At 38.0% G+C, this 18,647-nt stretch overlaps 1 protein-coding gene across 1 annotated transcript in view; it reads left to right on the plus strand.

The window, feature by feature from the left end:
* The first annotated feature begins 13,179 nt into the window (after positions 1 to 13,179).
* The window catches only part of LOC140242776 (organic cation transporter protein-like), a 43,341-nt gene continuing 37,873 nt past the window's right edge, over positions 13,180 to 18,647 (plus strand). The window contains exon 1 of the mRNA XM_072322535.1: positions 13,180 to 13,329. Within this exon, the coding sequence (XP_072178636.1) occupies positions 13,180 to 13,329 (150 nt within the window). The remainder of the gene's footprint in view (positions 13,330 to 18,647) is intronic.

Genomic DNA, 18,647 nt, shown 5'->3' on the forward strand with positions numbered 1-18,647 from the left:
AACGTGATGAAACTTTTAGCAAATGTTACCTGTTAAACTGAAAGAAAAAATATTTTATTTTATATAGGACCCCATACACATTGTATAGAGAAGAATGTATTGGATTTGTTTTGACGTTTTTCACTGCATTGGCATGGGGTGATGCAGATTGATTTTTTTTTTTTGGGTCATTTAAAAGACAGTATTGATATGAATTGGTCAAATGCGTTTAGAAGGCAGTCTGTATTCCCGACCATACAATGTAGACCGTGAAACAGCCATGCGATATTAATTGCGAAACATGACACAGTACCCACAGTGATTTTTTTTTTCATGACAAGGGGTGTGATGTTGCCAAATACAGTAACACTGCGAAATGCATCGATTTACTGTTTTGTAGAGAGCAATGATTTCAATCGTAATATTTTCCCTCGATTTATTATCATTTTTTGTTTGTGCAAAAGACGGATTCAATATATAATATACGTCTGAAGGACATTGTGTTTAATTTAAAGGGTATACAAAGATTACATTTTCAATGGATCTAGAATTTTCAATATCCCACGTTTGCATTTTTCTCCTCATTTAAGTGATTATCATTATCACTGTGGCTTTCACTCGTTAAATTTTTCCCATAGGAACTTTGTAAAAGTGTATGATATTACGCGTGTATAGCCCAGGAAATAAGCTTTCCATATTAAAAATAATACTCCTGTTTTTGTTTCGACAACGCCTCTGTAGGTTTGAATGCCTTATGCTCTTCTAACTAGTCGTATAGGTATTTCTGTTGGTGATAAAGTTCAAGTTACTCATACCATTTTCTTCTTTTTACTTTCCCGTTGCATTTATGGCCTGTGCGCCCTAAGGCTGCGTTCACATAGAAGTATTCGGTATTCGGTATTCGGTATTCGGTATTCGCTATTCGGGCCCCGAATACACCATCACCCGCACCGTCAACTCACCATCCCATGCAGTGAGGATTTCTTCCTCCTACATCCTAGCAAATCTTATTAACAATTTCTAAACTGCATCAGAATGTCAGTCTACATGCTTATTTTTCCTAAAGGGCAAATCCAGGCCAAAATTGTCATTATTTCATAAACGAGAGACGGTATACGCTGCAAGAAAATCGAACAAGTTCGATTCCCACTTTGCTATACTTTTCGCAGGTATTCGGTACTTTCGAATAGTGTCCTCCTATGTGAACCGGTGTGAGGGAATCCTATCGTTCGATTCAAGCTATTCGCGTGCCCTCGAAAAACGAGCCCGAATACCCGAATAGTATACTTCTATGTGAACGCAGCCTGAAGATACACAAATTCAATATGCACTATAATCGACCCAATTCCGATCCCTTTCTTTCCTTCTTAGGCGCCGTAAGACCAACTGAAATTCTTACAATGCTCTCCAAAAGGTATCGAATTCCACTTAAAATTGTCGGTTTATCATAATGTTTTCTTTACGCGTCCGAGTTGTAAACGCACGTTCAGTGAACTCTCCCCTTATTCACCCGTTATCTACCCTTATGTTAGACCCAAACCGCAATTTGCAATGCATATTCTTTTGAGTTCATTGCAAGCAAGTCATCATGCATGGTATGTATTGAGAGGTATTCCGACCTAGATACACCAACCTGACTGAATTTTAAACGTGCTCAAAATTTCCATCCTTTCATGCTGTTCTAGTTAGCAACATTTTGATAGTGTTGATATGGCAATGATTACATCGTACTAAATTTTGTTCCGCTTTTTCGAATCTCAGAAAAATAGTATGTCCAAACCTTTTTGGTATGTCCAGCTGATTAGTCAGAAGCTATGAGCTATCGAGCAAAGATCTTGGAATTAGGAAATATACAACTATGCTTAATTGTTTCTTTATACGAAGAAATGAGGGTCTGAATCTTTTTGATGGTTATTTATCTCCAGCAACATTAGCAAAGTATTTTATTCCTCATCTTAACCTATGGACTTGGTTGTAAATACCTTAACATCACGCAAACGAAAAGGCAGTATGCCTACCCTCTTCATGTTCATTGTTTTTGTTCTTGACCTGTTGACGTATGCATACTAGATTTGTTTTGCTCTCCTTTTGTAAGAGTGACGTGTAAGCCAAATGATGTTCGAGGTCACAGCACTGGCTGTTGACCTACGAGTATATGAAGAAAATCTCTCTTGTTATATCTTTATTAATCCTGTATGTACCTTTAATGCCGGGGCTCTTGTTATTGCAGTTCTGGTACAGTTCGATACCAGCATCATCAAGTTGGCGCACTGTCACGGACTGTACCATGATTGAATCAAAGTAATGTGATGTCACCCCATAGTGACTGCTGATATACATTCTCATTTTTTCCCCTCATTAAATATCCATGTTCTGCCTCCTGGCAGCTACAGCAGTCCGAGATGAGACTGTTTGATTTGTTTATGCTGAAATCACATGGTGGCGCCAATGTCGGTTATATAACAAGTAAAGCATTCTCCCCTCTCTTAAGACTAACCCGAATTCATTTTTTTTTTATTATGCATTTTCCAAAAGACGTCTAACTCAGAAAACTTCATTTCTTCTGGTGTAAGCTTTCATGTGTTGGCGTGATATCTGACCCCTGACAAGGGTACCGCTCCTTTCTCTTCAATTCAGAGGTGGAAGAACTGTCTTTAATGACACGTAATTTTTGGGTCGAATTTTGGAAAGTGAATTGCCCGATTGATATGAATTTTGTCCTTTTGACACTTTGCTCACCTTTTGTAAACTATTATAAGATGGGTTCAAGAATGTAGCCAATTGGAAGCGCTGAAATGAGTCACGTGTGCGTGCATTAATTTCTTAGGAAATGCACTAAGAAGAGTCTCTCTTCCACCTCCCTGTCCTGACGTACGTCACAATGTTTACACTAGCAGTGCGCACTCAATCAGTTGTTACAAGTGCGTCACGCGCTACTATACGCGCTGTCAATCCTGTAGACAACTTCTAGTTCGGGCCGCGGGCTGCCACAACAGCCGGCGGCCTTTCTTGTGCATAACACGTGGCGTACGTATACTCTTATACGTACGTACAGTACTTATGTGCGGGATTTCCGAGTGCGACGTGCGTGTAATTATGTTTGGGACGAACATCTTCGGACATCTTGACTTTTGAGCGAGTGCTACATGTAGCTGACTGGTATTGACCCACAAAGGTACGTGAATAATGCTGTTAGTTTTCGACCCATTTTATAAAACAAATGATGCACAGGATTATTTCGTGGCGTTAGTGAAGGTGCGGCGCACTCTCGAGTATTGACAACGGTTGCAAACATGCACTCGGCTGCGCCTCGTGCATGTCGCACCATTGTCAATACTCTCGAGCGCGCCGCACCTTCACTAACACACTCTATCCTGTGCATCATTTGTGTAATATTACGTCTGCATTTTTAGTCAGAAACCTGATGTATTTGTGATATGCGTACACAAACGTGTACTTAGAAATGCGTATGAAGGTTTTTTGTTGTTGTTGTTGTTGTCGTTGAAATTTATAGCATTGCGTTTTATCTCAAGTAACACAAATAATTATTTTTGTAACATCTACACGAGAAACAGATCAGGTCTGTCGTGCTCGAAGGACCGCACTAATATTTTTTTACTCGAAATTAACATAATGCATTATCGGTGCTGTTTCTTGGAGAATGGCGAAAACAAGTAATGATCTTTCGCCTCTTTTCTTTTTTTTTTCAACCAATCTTGGATTAGTTTGCTCCAAGCGATCATTATATGTGTTTCAAAAGGAATACAATAATTTTCCGCTGATTTGTACATGTACTTTGAATATACTAAATTCTCTATTTGTTTTATGGACCAGGCCTTACCTTGAAAGGACCTGTATACGGGTTGAAGTGAAAAAAAAAATGTATACTATAGTATACATTTTTTGTTATTCAAATTCATGAAATTCTTCCGTCGAGATGTTTTCATTGCAACTGATTGACAAATTGCCCTACATCGACGTAAATAAGCACTGAATTGATCAGTGTTTTAGTAGTAGCCATGATAAAAAAATCATGGGCGTACATACTCGAGCAGGATTCGAACCTACGACCTCCTGATCACCGGACAGGCGTCATCTCCACTAGACCACCGAGCTTCCGCCCGACAGCAAGTGTTGGTTCTAATCCTTATAGCATGCAGCGGGTACTGCTTTGTTATTCAAATTCATGAAATTCTTCCGTCGAGATGTTTTCATTGCAACTGATTGACAAATTGCCCTACATCGACGTAAATAAGCACTGAATTGATCAGTGTTTTAGTAGTAGCCATGATAAAAAATCATGGGCGTACATACTCGAGCAGGATTCGAACCTACGACCTCCTGATCACCGGACAGGCGTCATCTCCACTAGACCACCGAGCTTTCGCCCGACAGCAAGTGTTGGTTCTAATCCTTATAGCATGCAGCGGGTACTGCTTTGTTATTCAAATTCATGAAATTCTTCCGTCGAGATGTTTTCATTGCAACTGATTGACAAATTGCCCTACATCGACGTAAATAAGCACTGAATTGATCAGTGTTTTAGTAGTAGCCATGATAAAAAATCATGGGCGTACATACTCGAGCAGGATTCGAACCTACGACCTCCTGATCACCGGACAGGCGTCATCTCCACTAGACCACCGAGCTTTCGCCCGACAGCAAGTGTTGGTTCTAATCCTTATAGCATGCAGCGGGTACTGCTTTGTTATTCAAATTCATGAAATTCTTCCGTCGAGATGTTTTCATTGCAACTGATTGACAAATTGCCCTACATCGACGTAAATAAGCACTGAATTGATCAGTGTTTTAGTAGTAGCCATGATAAAAAAATCATGGGCGTACATACTCGAGCAGGATTCGAACCTACGACCTCCTGATCACCGGACAGGCGTCATCTCCACTAGACCACCGAGCTTTCGCCCGACAGCAAGTGTTGGTTCTAATCCTTATAGCATGCAGCGGGTACTGCTTTGTTATTCAAATTCATGAAATTCTTCCGTCGAGATGTTTTCATTGCAACTGATTGACAAATTGCCCTACATCGACGTAAATAAGCACTGAATTGATCAGTGTTTTAGTAGTAGCCATGATAAAAAATCATGGGCGTACATACTCGAGCAGGATTCGAACGTCGATTTACGTCGATGTAGGGCAATTTGTCAATCAGTTGCAATGAAAACATCTCGACGGAAGAATTTCATGAATTTGAATAACAAAGCAGTACCCGCTGCATGCTATAAGGATTAGAACCAACACTTGCTGTCGGGCGAAAGCTCGGTGGTCTAGTGGAGATGACGCCTGTCCGGTGATCAGGAGGTCGTAGGTTCGAATCCTGCTCGAGTATGTACGCCCATGATTTTTTATCATGGCTACTACTAAAACACTGATCAATTCAGTGCTTATTTACGTCGATGTAGGGCAATTTGTCAATCAGTTGCAAAGTATACATTTTGCATATTCATAATGATATCTGCTTTTGTATTCAAAGTAATGTTCAATATCCGAGTGTGTTCCTCCCTCTTGGTTGTCACCAATCATGTTTACCCGACACCTTATTCATGCTAGGCGCAATCACACAATTATGTTTTGCACCTGAGACCAACGTTGGTCACGGTTGCTTAGAAAACTGCTTATAGAGAACTTAAAATATTTACAGTACGTTGGTGAACTGTGCACAATTTCATGTCACATAAATCTCCATTTTTTTCACTTTTGTGCAAGTGCCACAGCTGTATACTATAAAAGAGTTAATTTCTAATTTTCGAAGTTTTTTACTTTAAATATTTTGATTGCACTAAATCTCCACCATTTGCTGTCTGCATGATCAGACCTCGCTCTCCTACTAGTATTAATGTATACGTGTATTTTTGTTAATATATGGACTGAAAACGGTTTTTCGCATAACTGAATTTACTATCGTATGCCTACAAGAATACTTTATGAATAAATATGCGAACGCATGGAAGCGTTTTAATTTTCGATGATTTTTTTTACACGAACGCTTAAATAATGGGTATATATTTGATTAAAGTGTGGTTTAATTCACTACCCTCTGCATTCGCTTTTATCCCGCAGTATCACGCTAGGTTCCTGTTGTGTCAGAGTCTCTGTTGTGCCAACGTTAGCCATGGTTGCCCTCTAGCAGCAATGGCGCGGATAACACCTAATCAGAATTGCCCCAATTCAGAATGAATGACAGGATAGAAGATGTACCTTTTCACTCTATGTTAGATGATGATTTTTTTTTTATTTATTTAGACCTGTTACGCCAGAATTCGATTTTTTAGATAAAGAAGAAGCTTTTAATAAACTCGCATATCCTTTTGATGAACTATTGCGGACAATCTTAATTCTACAGCGGAAGAAATGCAGTATGATTTTAACGATCTGACTCAAGCTCCATTGTGTAATTATGTCACCTTGAATCAATTCAAAGACGTTAGAAAGGGTTTTGTGAAAGATACATTTTCATTGGTACATTTGAATATAAGAAGTATGAATAAGCATTTTGAAGAATTGCAGTTATTGTTAGATAATCCAAATGAATTTTTATTTTCAGTGATAGGACTCACTGAAACGTGGTTGACTTCATGTCCAAAACAATCTTTTGCACTTGAAGGGTATAATATTTTTGCGAATAATAGATCTGATCGCTCTGGTGGCGGAGTCGCTTTATATGTTCTACGCTGCTTTGAATGCACTGTACTTGATGAGCTTAGCAAAATGAATGACATTCTTTTTTTGAGTCACTTTTCATTGAGATTACTGTTCCCGGTAATAAAAACATTGTAATAGGTATTATTTACAGACCTCCAAATTCCAACAACAGAGACCTTTTAAAGGGATCGTATAGTTTTGGTTGAGACCTAATATCAGGTTTCTAACATTTTTTGATGAGATAATGAGAAACCTCTTATGAAATATGAAAGAGCATGTAATTCTATGAGGAATTCAACGTTTATTTGATGAAAATTGGTTTTCAAATGGCTGAGATATCAAAAAAGAGCGATTCTAATAAAGTGTGGGACCCACACTTTATTACGATCGCTTTGTTTTACTTTGTTTTTGGATGTTTCAGTCATTCCAAACCCGATTTTCATCCAATAAACTTTGAATTCCTCTTGAAATGGTATGCTCTGTACAATATCACAAGTGTTTTCTTGGTATCTCGCAAAAAGTTAAAAACCCAATTCTCATCTCCACCAATACTGTACTATCCCTTTAACATATCTCACTGAGGTGCTTACAAACCCTTTATTTATAAACTCAAATTCTTTTATATTCGGTGATTTCAATATTGACTTGTTAAAGCATACAACGGACAGCATCTCGGGAGAATTTCTTGAGACATTCTTATCCTTTTCTTTCTTACCTCTTATTTCGAAACCGACACGCGTTTCATGTCAGTCAGCCACTCTAATTGACAATATTTTTAGTAACGTTTTAACTCTTCCAAATTCGTCGATAATCTTATCAGATATTACTGATTATTTTCCAATAATGACGCACCTTAAATTTAGCCATATTAGTAATAATTCATCCCAGCGATATTTGAGGCGTAAAGTAACCCAAGAAAATTTGTCTTCTTTTTATGCTTCCTTGGATAATGTTAATTGGGATTGTGTGTTTGATACTGATGACATTAATTTGGCTTTGAATAATTGTTTGGAAATTTTTGATAATCATATGGATATTCACATTCCTAAAATAAATGATAAACGGGGGAATTATAAAACAACTCCAAAGCTTCCATGGATTTCCAAGTCCATTTTACGTCCCATAAATAGGAAAAATAAACTGTTTTATGTATTTAAAATGACAAAAAAAAAACTGAACAAGCACGAATTAAATATACATTGTATAAGAATACTCTCACTAAGATAATACGTATTGAAAAGAAAAAATATTATAAACAATTAGAGAGATATAAGTGTGATATGAAAAGTACATGGAACGTATTGAAACAAGCAATGAATATTTCAAATGAAAAGTTAAGCATTTTGAAAATGAGATTTAATTATGAAATCATTGATAATCCTGTTGATATAGCAAATGTTTTTAACATATATTTTACAACAATCGGAGAAAACCTTGCTCAAGAAATTCCCTATACTAATAAACATTTCTCTGATTTTTTAAATCGATATAATATGAATTCAATATTTTTTATCCCTACCACGAGGTACGAGATTACTGATGTTATATCTGGTTTGAAAAAAAAAAAAAAAAAAAAGTTCCGGTTATGATGACATAAGCAATATGAGTTTGAAAAGTGTTATATCTTCTGTTGCGGATCCTTTGGCACATATTTTTAATTTGTCAATGTTAACGGGTGTGTTTCCGGAGCAAATGAAAATAGCTTAAGTTATTCCCATATATAAGAATGGAGATAAGTTAGATTTTAGTAATTGCAGACCTATTTCTTTATTATCTTGTTTGTCCAAGATTTTAGAGAAAATTATATATAAAAGAACGATGAATTTTCTAAAGATGTGTGATGTTTTTACAAATTCGCAGTTTGGATTCCGAGAAAAGCATAGCACCTGTCACGGTTTGCTTAATTTTGTTGACAAAGTAGCACATGCTCTAGACAATCGCTCACATTTGATTGGTATCTTCCTGGACTTCTCCAAGGCCTTCGACACTATCTTACTCTACAAGTTGTCTCATTATGGTATACGTGGGAAGGCCTTGGAGTGGTTCAGGAGTTATCTAACTGATCGCAAACAATATGTATTTTTGAACAATCATAATTCTGATATGAGAGAACTTAAGTGTGGCGTGCTACAAGGTAGTTTACTGGGCCCGCTATTGTTTATTTTTGCATTAATAATTTTTGTGCTTCGTCAGATGTGTTATCGTTCATACATTTTGCCGACGATTCAAATGTTTTTTTACTCACATGAAGACCCATATTCTTGTGCAGACAGTTAATTCCGAATTAGAAAATTTATGTGAGTGGATAAAAACAAATAAGTTGTCATTGAATATCCAAAAAACAAAATATATGCTTTTTAGTAACACTTTAGATAATTTAAATATGGACATTTGTTTTGGTAACGCTGTCTTAGAAAGTGTTTCCCATATAAAGTTTCTCGGTGTTATAGTTGATAACAAACTTTCTTGGAAATTTCACATTGGTAATGTCTGCAAGAAAATTTCATGTAACCAGTGGCGTATCTAGGGAAAAAGGCGCCCGGGGCAAGCACGAAAATTGCGCCCCTATTATATGAAAAAGTGTTCAACCCCAACCCCATCCCGGTAGGGACTTTAAACAAAGTCCACATGATGCTTTTTCAAGCGCTTAAAAGGGATCATTTGAGGTTGATTTAAATGTAATGAATTTTGATAGATTTTGGCGAGCGAGCGCAGCGAGCGAGCCGAAAATTTTTGTATATCAGCTTACAAAACATTGAATTCTTGTCATTTTTTGCTTACAAAATCTTACAATTCTAATCAAGATATAGTGACGGCCTTATAGATAACGATTTATACCAAAAAACTGAGGACTTGAAAAGATACTCTAAATTAGTACGAGCGAGTGAGCCGAAATTTGTATATTTCTGCGTCATCATTACGTTTTTTTCTTATCTTTTTTGATTTTGTTTTTGCGCCCCCCTTCCCCCGTATGTTCGAAACCGTTGGCGTCCTCTTTTGATCCGATCGGCGATCGCTTCAGAACGAATGAAATTGCAGTCGCTGCTCCGTGTAACATTTTTCCTGCTAAATATAAAATGACACGGGTGAACACAATAGACATTATCATTCTGTCCGCGTCATCGTCACGTTTTGTTCTTATCTTCTTCTCTTTTTTGATAAATTTTTGCGACCGAGCGCAGCGAGCGAGCCGAAAAATGTTGTATTTCAGCCTACAAATCATGAAACTCTTGTCATTTTTTGCTTATTAAATCTTACAATAATCAAGATATAGTGACGGCCTTATAGATAACGATTTATACCAAAAAACTGAGGACTTGAAAAAATACTCTAAATTAGTACGAGCGAGTGAGCCGTAATTTGTATATTTCCGCGTCATCATTACGTTTTGTTATTATCTTGTTTGATTCGGGTTTTTTGCGCACCCCCCCCCCCCTCCCGTATGTTCGAAACCGTTGGCGCCTTCTTTTGATCCAATTGGCGATCGCTTCAGAACGAAAGAAATTGCAGCCGTTGCTCTGTGAAACATTTTGCCTGCTAAATATAAAATGACATGTGTGAAAACAATAGACACTGTCATTTTGTCATCATCACGTTTTGTTCTTATCTTCTTTTTTACATAAATTTTGGCGAGCGAGCGCAGCGAGCGAGCCGAAAATTTTTGTATTTCAGCTCACAGAACATGGAATTTTTGTGTGAACACAATAAACATTGTCATTTTGTCCGCGTCATCATGTCTTGGTTTTTTTTATCTTGTTTGATTTGGTTTTCTGCCCCCCCCCCCCTACCATTCTCCCTCCGGACCCCCCTTCCGGGCGAGTTTTTTTTTATTATTATTATTCTTATTCTTCTTTTCTTTTTTTCTTTTTTCTTCTTCTTCTTCCTTTTTTTTTTTTGCGCCCTCAAGGAGTGGCGCCCGGGGCACGTGCCCCCCTTGCCCCCCCCCCCCCTAGATACGCCACTGCACGTAACATAGGTGTTATTAATAAATTAAAACTGTCTATTCCTCAGCATTCGTTGTTAACATCGTATTCATCTTTGATATTGCCTTATTTAAATTATGGAATTTTGGTATGGGGAAACACGCATCAGTTATTATTGGATAGGATTCTACTGTTACAAAAGAAGGTTCTTCGCATTATTTGTAATACTGTTCCATATTCAGATCCTTTGTTTTTTGATAACAAGATTCTGAAAATTAAAGATTTGTTTTTATTACAATTAGGGCAGTTTATGTATACTTATAATAATAATTGCCTCCCGTTTGTATTTAACTCCATGTTTATGCGTAACCGGACATACCATAGATACCCAACTAGACAGTCAAATAAATTTCATTTACCTCTGTTAAGAACCTTGCTAGCTCAACAGACTTTTATTTATGTAGGTCCAAGATTCTGGAACTCCCTTCCTATGGATATGAAAAATACACCTTCATTGAATTCTTTTACGAGATTGAAAATGTTTCTTTTGAAGTCTTATAATGTAACTGAATGTATCTAATTTTGTAATATTTTTGTGAGCACGATATCATCTTCTCTTCTTTCACTGTAAGGCTGCGTTCTCTCGAGGCACCAATTATTTTTACTACCTGGTAGTATTCTATACGTGCTCTCGTCCTCTCGTCCTCACAGTTGAATCTCTTCCGCTGGAAAGCTGCTCGACAATGTGTCACTTTCGAAAACACTTGGTTGATTGCCTCTGTGGGCTTTCGCCCTTGGTGTATGCATCAAGAGTTTTTTGGCTTCTCTCTCTTTCTCTCTCTCTTCCTCTTTTCCCTGTTTTTTGTTCCCTTTTTTCACACTTTTGCTTTCTTTCTTATCTCTATTCCCCACTTCCCCAGTTTCCCAGCACTCTTTGTAGTTGTAAGTTTTCACCCCATTTTCCCCCTTTCCCTCAGAGGTATCCACATGTTACAAGCTTAGTCTTTTGAGTGGGTACCTCCACTTTTTTTTTCTCAGGGTGTATATATAGTGTATGTATCTTTATTGTACTGATCATGTAGACATGAACATGTTGTTAATCCTGTTTGGTTATATACATTTTCAACGATTCGCATGTCAAATTCATAATAATGTTTCTTGTACATTCTGTTGAAGGAAGAAAGTGAAAATAAAGTTTGAATTTGAATTTGAATTTGAATTTAGTTGAGCTTGGACTGATATCAATGTAATGTGAGTACTGTAACTTCATCAGAGTATGGAAGCATGTAAACCAACAGAGATGTCATTTAAAACTTTACAATTGAGAATCTTTGGAACTTTCGCGTATAAAGAATATGTTGCTCTTTCTTAGGGGGTCATGGAAACATGACATAACAGATATGTTTGACGTCTTTTTCATTTTTCAGAGAACAGACATTGGCATTATCTTGATTTTTCATTTATCAATGGAAACAGTTGGGTACAAAGCTGAATTCCATTGCTTTATTTATTGACTTATACTTCAAGACTATACTTTCATTCTACATATGCTTTCGGCGGAAATCTTTCTGGAGTCCCATAGTATAGATTATCAAAGCTGTATTATGTATTGTTTTTGATGGAGTTGAGGTCCATTCAGTGGCAGGGGAAGAGCCTCATGTGTAGCAAGTGCAATAACTCTTTACTCCAACTGTCCAGGTAGTAGGCTTACATGTGCCTACAATTCTTTATGTATTTTTCTCCATATTAATGTTTATACTGTGAGTATGTGTGAATATGCATGTCGAAGTTATGTTTGCATAGTGCATGCAGTGTACTTTTTTGTCAACATGCGTGTTTGCGTGTGTGTGTTTTGCACATGTACGTTCAAATGAATGTGTAATTGTAGTATTCTTTACCTATTGACATAATTCCAGACACTAGACACACTGGAAATAATAAAAAAAAAAGAATACAATATAAAATATTCTATAAGATACACGACAAAGTATTTCATATCTAAGTAAACCAGCTTAGAATTTCACTCCAGTCCTGAAATTTGCAAGGCCAAATTTCTCCTCGAAATCCGCGTAGAAGCCCTCACAAATAAAGTTTCTTTTTTCTGAATCTACGCCGCAGCAAACTATGTCGTCCCCGAAATCGAAAAGATGAAAAAAGGCGCCGTCAATCCTCAAAATCAAGGCGTTTGTTGCAAAAGAATTTTCCTCATCAACCAAATTTATAAATAGTTTTAAACCTGTACTTTTTAACTAGTATGTTTTGTTTGTGTTTTTTAATCCCCCTCCCCCCATTCATCACAGTATGTTCGGTAGGTGAAGCAATCGTTCTGGGGTCATCACACTTTAGTAGTTATTAACAGGTGTGAGACCGCTAGTGAATGGCAGGAACGCCCTCAGCCGATCAAACCGCGTCATTCAACCACTCTTGCTGTCTTCCCACCACTGACTTCTACTTCAGTGCTTCCCACTGCATGATATCTCGTGAGCATTTTATTGGTTGCTGCAGGAGCACTCACTCCCGATCTGAAAGCTTCGAACCTTTCTCACAAGAGTCCTCCACAAGACAGTGCGTTGGAAGTCTGCTCTGAAAGTTGCATTCTGTCAAACGATTGGCGAACATGAAATTTGACGACATCTTATCGACTGTCGGCGAGTTCGGTCGATATCAGATCATTATCTTCTTACTCGTGTGTGTGTTTACCATACCCAACGCTTTCCACAGCATTGGTATCGTGTTCATAGGCGGAGCAGCCGATCACTGGTGCGCGGTGAGTTCAAGAGGCAACGTGTACTTGACTTATAAATATAATATTTTACCGACAGGGGTTTTGTTGATGTCGATAGAAGTCCTCTAGCTCTAAGCCCCATGCTCCGTGTCGCAGAAAAATGCCCTTGTCACAGCCGTGGTGTTGATAGAATTGTCCATTGCTTTGACAAATTTGCGCAAGATGATTAAATGTTAATTTAATCGTTTCTATGACTATGAGATACTGCTTTGACATGTTTAAAAAGAAAAGAAAAATCGGCTCCAGCGTATCTCTGCGGATCGCTACGAATAGCTATGAATACAAAGAACGTCATCAGCTATATCACGAACTACATTCAAATCTGCCTTAGCGGCCACTTTCCACTCCGAGAGAAAAGCCATGATGACGACCATATATCTAAAGCAGCCACCTGTCTGTGACGACCACCAAGTTGCCGTCTCCCTTGAGTGGCCGCTATAAACAGGTTTGACTGTCTCTGATGTGACGCGGCCTTAGAATACTATTAGGGAGAGCGGTTTTGAGCATTGAACCTCAAAACCACTCTTTATCTAACACCCCCCTGATCTTAGTCCACTTCCTGGACTGTATTCGTATGCAGTGTACCCGCGTACGTACGGACGTACGTTGATGGTGTCTGTATGTACACTGTCCGAGTGTCGCAATCAGCGGTTGGGCGCATTGTGTGGGTGCATGCATGTGTATGCGTGTGTTAGTGTGGGGAATGCGGACGATTAAAATCGTCCAGTATCTGGGCCCCGTTGCAAGAAAGTTGCAATCAATTGCAAATAATTGCTAATGTTGAAACAACCATTCTGATTGGCTCAGGGTCTGCCCTATTAAGGAGACATGCATGCAACAATGATTTTGATTGGCCAGTGACAATCAGTTGCAAGTTGCGTTTAAACGCAAAGTTTCTAGCAACGGGGCCCTGGGCCCTGGGCCCCGTTGCTAGAAACTTTGCTTTTAAACGCAACTTGCAACTGATTGTCACTGGCCAATCAAAATCATTGTTGCATGCATGTCTCCTTAATAGGGCAGACCCTGAGCCAATCAGAATGGTTGTTTCAAAATTAGCAATTATTTGCAATTGATTGCAACTTTCTTGCAACGGGGCCCAGGACTACCCTGATCTGAATGGAACATAAGCCCTCACACGGTCTAGTTTTTTGCGTCAAGTTGATAGTAGATCCGCAATGATGTGATGTGATGTGATGTGACGTCATGTGATGTCATGTGATGTTTGTATGTGTATGTTGATGTGATGTTATGTGTGTGTGTGTGTGCGCGTATGTTGGTGTGTGTGTGTGTGCTTGTGTGGGCGTTTTTGATTGCATTCAATACTTCGCGGCTACACAAGTTTGGTATGAGTTGAGGGATAAGGGTCACCCTTTGTCTGACGAACAATGTGATATTTTTATAATAGAGTAAATTTTATCATCCCTAGCTGCTACACGCAGGACATTGTTTCAGTGATCAGTCAGGAATGATAGGTAGGCCTATTCATTTTTCCTAAGTGTTGAAGGACATTCCATATAAATGTCTTTTGCATTATATTTTCTTCTGAATACGCTCTGGACAAATAAATGCATTGGGTTAGGCAAAACGTAAAAACAGTTCAAAAGCTAAAAACTAAAAAAAAAAAAACAAAAGAATCACTTGTTACTGTACACAATTCAGTATTCATACATTATTTCTGATCAATATTCTTTCAAGTCCAGATTGAACAGCTGCCAGCGTGCATACTATGCAGTTTATAGGCCTACTCTCCGCTAGCATCTTTCGATGTGATTACAATGTACAATGATGTACACGTGACTATAAACGGTATAGTGATACATGCAAAACAAAATAACCTTGTCTCTATAATTAACGAGAAGATACCAATAAGTATTCATTGATGTTCGTAATTTTGATATGCATTATGATATATTCACATACACATACACACATAAATACATTATTATATATTTTGCTTATGATGCTGATGATTATGATATGTATAGCCTACGCATACGTACGCACACTCACACACACCAAAACGAAAATCTGATGAAACCTCGATCCTGACACCAGCAGGACCAAATATATTCACACTCATGTGATTCTGAAACTGCACTTTACTTACTTTGTAAATACTCTGTGGGAACACAATAAATCGTCGCTGCTTATGAATGTTTGGAACGCTTCAAGATCTTTGGAGTTTCGTATAATCATTATTCTCCACTGGCAAAATTTGATATTTTCCTGTTGCGCTCTGTTTTGTTTTGTAAGTAGTGTGTAGGTATTGTGTGTTCGTATTCAAATACATCAGGGGGGCATTTCATGAAGGAACTTGTCGAATAAAATATCTGACAAGTCAATTATATCCGATAAGTTTTGAAAAATTCTTTAGTCTGATTGGCTGATTTTTCTGAACTTGTCGGATATAATTGACTTGTCGGACATTTTATCCGACAAGTTCCTTCATGAAATGCCCCCAGTACGCGCTGTTATAATAACTATGATTACATGTTATATTCTAGATGAGTGTGTAGCACTATTACGCAACGATGTATGATGGAACAAAATGTCTATAGAAATAGGAATTATCGTGTTGGATACATTTTAATAGGTCCTACCATGCGTTGTAGATTAGTGGTCGGCTCACCGCAGCTTACCTTGCTCTTTTGGCTTAAGGCTTCCTGAGTGTCGGTAATGGGAAGACAAGTTCTGAAATCGGGTATGTCTTCAGGGGTGTATCCAGGTTTTTTTCTGGGGGGGGGGTCGTAATCACAATTTTTGGACCTTTACCTTTGCGAGGGAGCGGAGCGACCGAGCGGGGGAAGGGTGTGGGAGGGGGTACCTCCCCTCCTACCTTAACGGTAGGGAGTTTTTGAATTTTATATCTTAAAATGGGGCCATTATTTTGGTGCATACAAAAGTGACTTTTTTGCCTGTTGTATAGATCTATAGGGTAAAAAGCCCTCGAAAAACAAAAATGTCTTTTACAAAAAGTGGACCTTTTGGAAATTTGGGGGGGGGGGGGGATCGTACGACCCTCCCGACCCCCCCCCCCCCCCCTTGCATACACCCATGGTCTCCTGAACTGATGCCACGCAAAGAAATGCAGCAGCCTATACGTCTACGGTGAACACTCTTTTGCAGTCCTTTCACCCCCCCCCCCCCGGCCCCCCTTTCTCTCTCTTGCTTGTCGCAGCTAGACTGCATAGCGTCGGTCAGATTAGGGCAGTATGGAATAAGCTCGATGAAAACAACAGTTGTCCCACCTGCGTATCACACATGTATTAAAGTTCGCGCTGTGTCCTTGAGCACTGACTCCTGTTGTATATGACTAAGGAGGTAGAACTACCTCCATGATATGTCTATTGTGGCCGTGTGCATTGAAAACAGTTTTCAAGCACGTCATGCTCAAATTTGCCAAAGTAAATATTAAAGGGATGGTATAGTATTGGTGGAGATGAAAGCTGGGCTTTTAACCTTTTGCGAGATACCAAGAAAACACTTATGAAATATAGTACGGAGCATACCATTTTAAGAGGAATTCAAAGTTTATCAAATAATTAGATGAAAATCTGGTTTGGAACGACTGAATCATCCAAAAACAAAAGCGATCGTAATATAAAAAGATGGGTCCCACACTTAATTAGAATCGCTCTGTTTTGGATATCTCAGCCATTTCAAAACCAATTTTTATCAAATAAACGTTGAATTCCTCATGGAATTCTATGCTCTTTCATATTTCATAAGAGGTTTCTCATTATCTCATCAAAACAATGTTAGAAACTTGAAATTAGGTCTCAACCAAAACTATACGATACCTTTAAGCTCGAGCAAGAGTAAGCTTTCGCTTGCCTTCCTCAATCAATGTGTGAGCTCTAATGTGTAGGACAGAATCATGTTTTAGATGTTTTTTCAAGCAATTCTGACGGAAAAATTCTGTGATGAATATATATATCCATATATATACAGCGTGTCCCCCAAAAAACGAAACCGGGTTTCCATGCAAATTTTTACTATCGAAATCATACATTTTCTTTATGAGATATACAATGGAAAGATAAACTTTTCTTCTTTCATTCTTTGATGTACAACTTAAAGTTCATCGTTCATGCATGACTGAGTTAGAACAATGAACAGTGGTGCTACCAACTTTTCATTTGCACGCGCAAATGGTGACTTTAAGTGAATTTTTCAGACTTTTAACGTTACGTTTTCGAAAGACAAAGTTCATAACCCAAATATTCATATTTTCTTCTTTCATATGAGACCTTACGCGTCAAATATGAATGACGCATACTTGAGAAAAATTTGCATGCAACATGCTTCATTTCTACCGATTCACGGATAGTCGAAAAACAAGCATTCAGCTCTCCCGACATAGCATTAGACAATGGGCTTATCTGCACCATTGAATTCACACAAAATAACCGCAGTGCGAAGGTATTTACAGAGAATGATGTATGAGACGGAAATCCCTTTGTTGTCATTCATGCCATTTATTTAGAATAAGCTATATGAGACATTAAAACCAAAATGAAGACTAATTTCGTGAGTATTCTCAGGCTGCACGCAGTCTAATGGCTATGGGAAATCAACATTACAACAATGATACACATTTTGATGATTTTGTACCGCAAACTTATTTCACTGTTTTCATTCCTCTCTACATTTCCCTCACGCGTGGTTTGTCCTTCATCAATCAATCAAATTACGTTTTCTCGAGCAGGCGTTGGTCATTTTTTACGCATGGGATATCATATGAAAGAAAAAGGAATGGATATTAAGGCTATGATTTTTATTTTTTGCAAAAGATTGCTGAAAAAGTCTGAAAAACTCATTCAAAGTCGCCATTTGCTCGTGCAAATGAAAATTTACTAGCCCTAGTGTCTATTGTTCTAACTCAGTCATGCATGAATTATGAACTATAAGTTGTGCATCAAATCCATGAAAGAAGAGAAATGTATCTTTCAATCCATGTACATCTTATAAAGCAAATTTATGATTATGATCGCAAAGAATTGCAATTAAACTCGGTTTCATTTTTTCTGGGACACGCTGTATATATATATATATATATATATATATATATATATATATATATATATATAATACACTGTATGAATAAATATATTCATCTATATTTAACAGACATTCACACCGGACCTGGCAGACTTGCTCACTCAGGGCAAAACAAAACAAAACAAAACAAAACAAAACAAAACAAAACAAAACAAAAACAAAACATGACGGAAGCAAGCTAAAGTACTGCAACAATTAGGAGGAAAAAGGAATGTTTGGGTAAATCCTTGGTTGCATGG

The sequence above is a fragment of the Diadema setosum genome, chromosome 19, assembly GCF_964275005.1.
Source record: "Diadema setosum chromosome 19, eeDiaSeto1, whole genome shotgun sequence".
NCBI classification, from domain to species: Eukaryota; Metazoa; Echinodermata; class Echinoidea; order Diadematoida; family Diadematidae; genus Diadema; species Diadema setosum.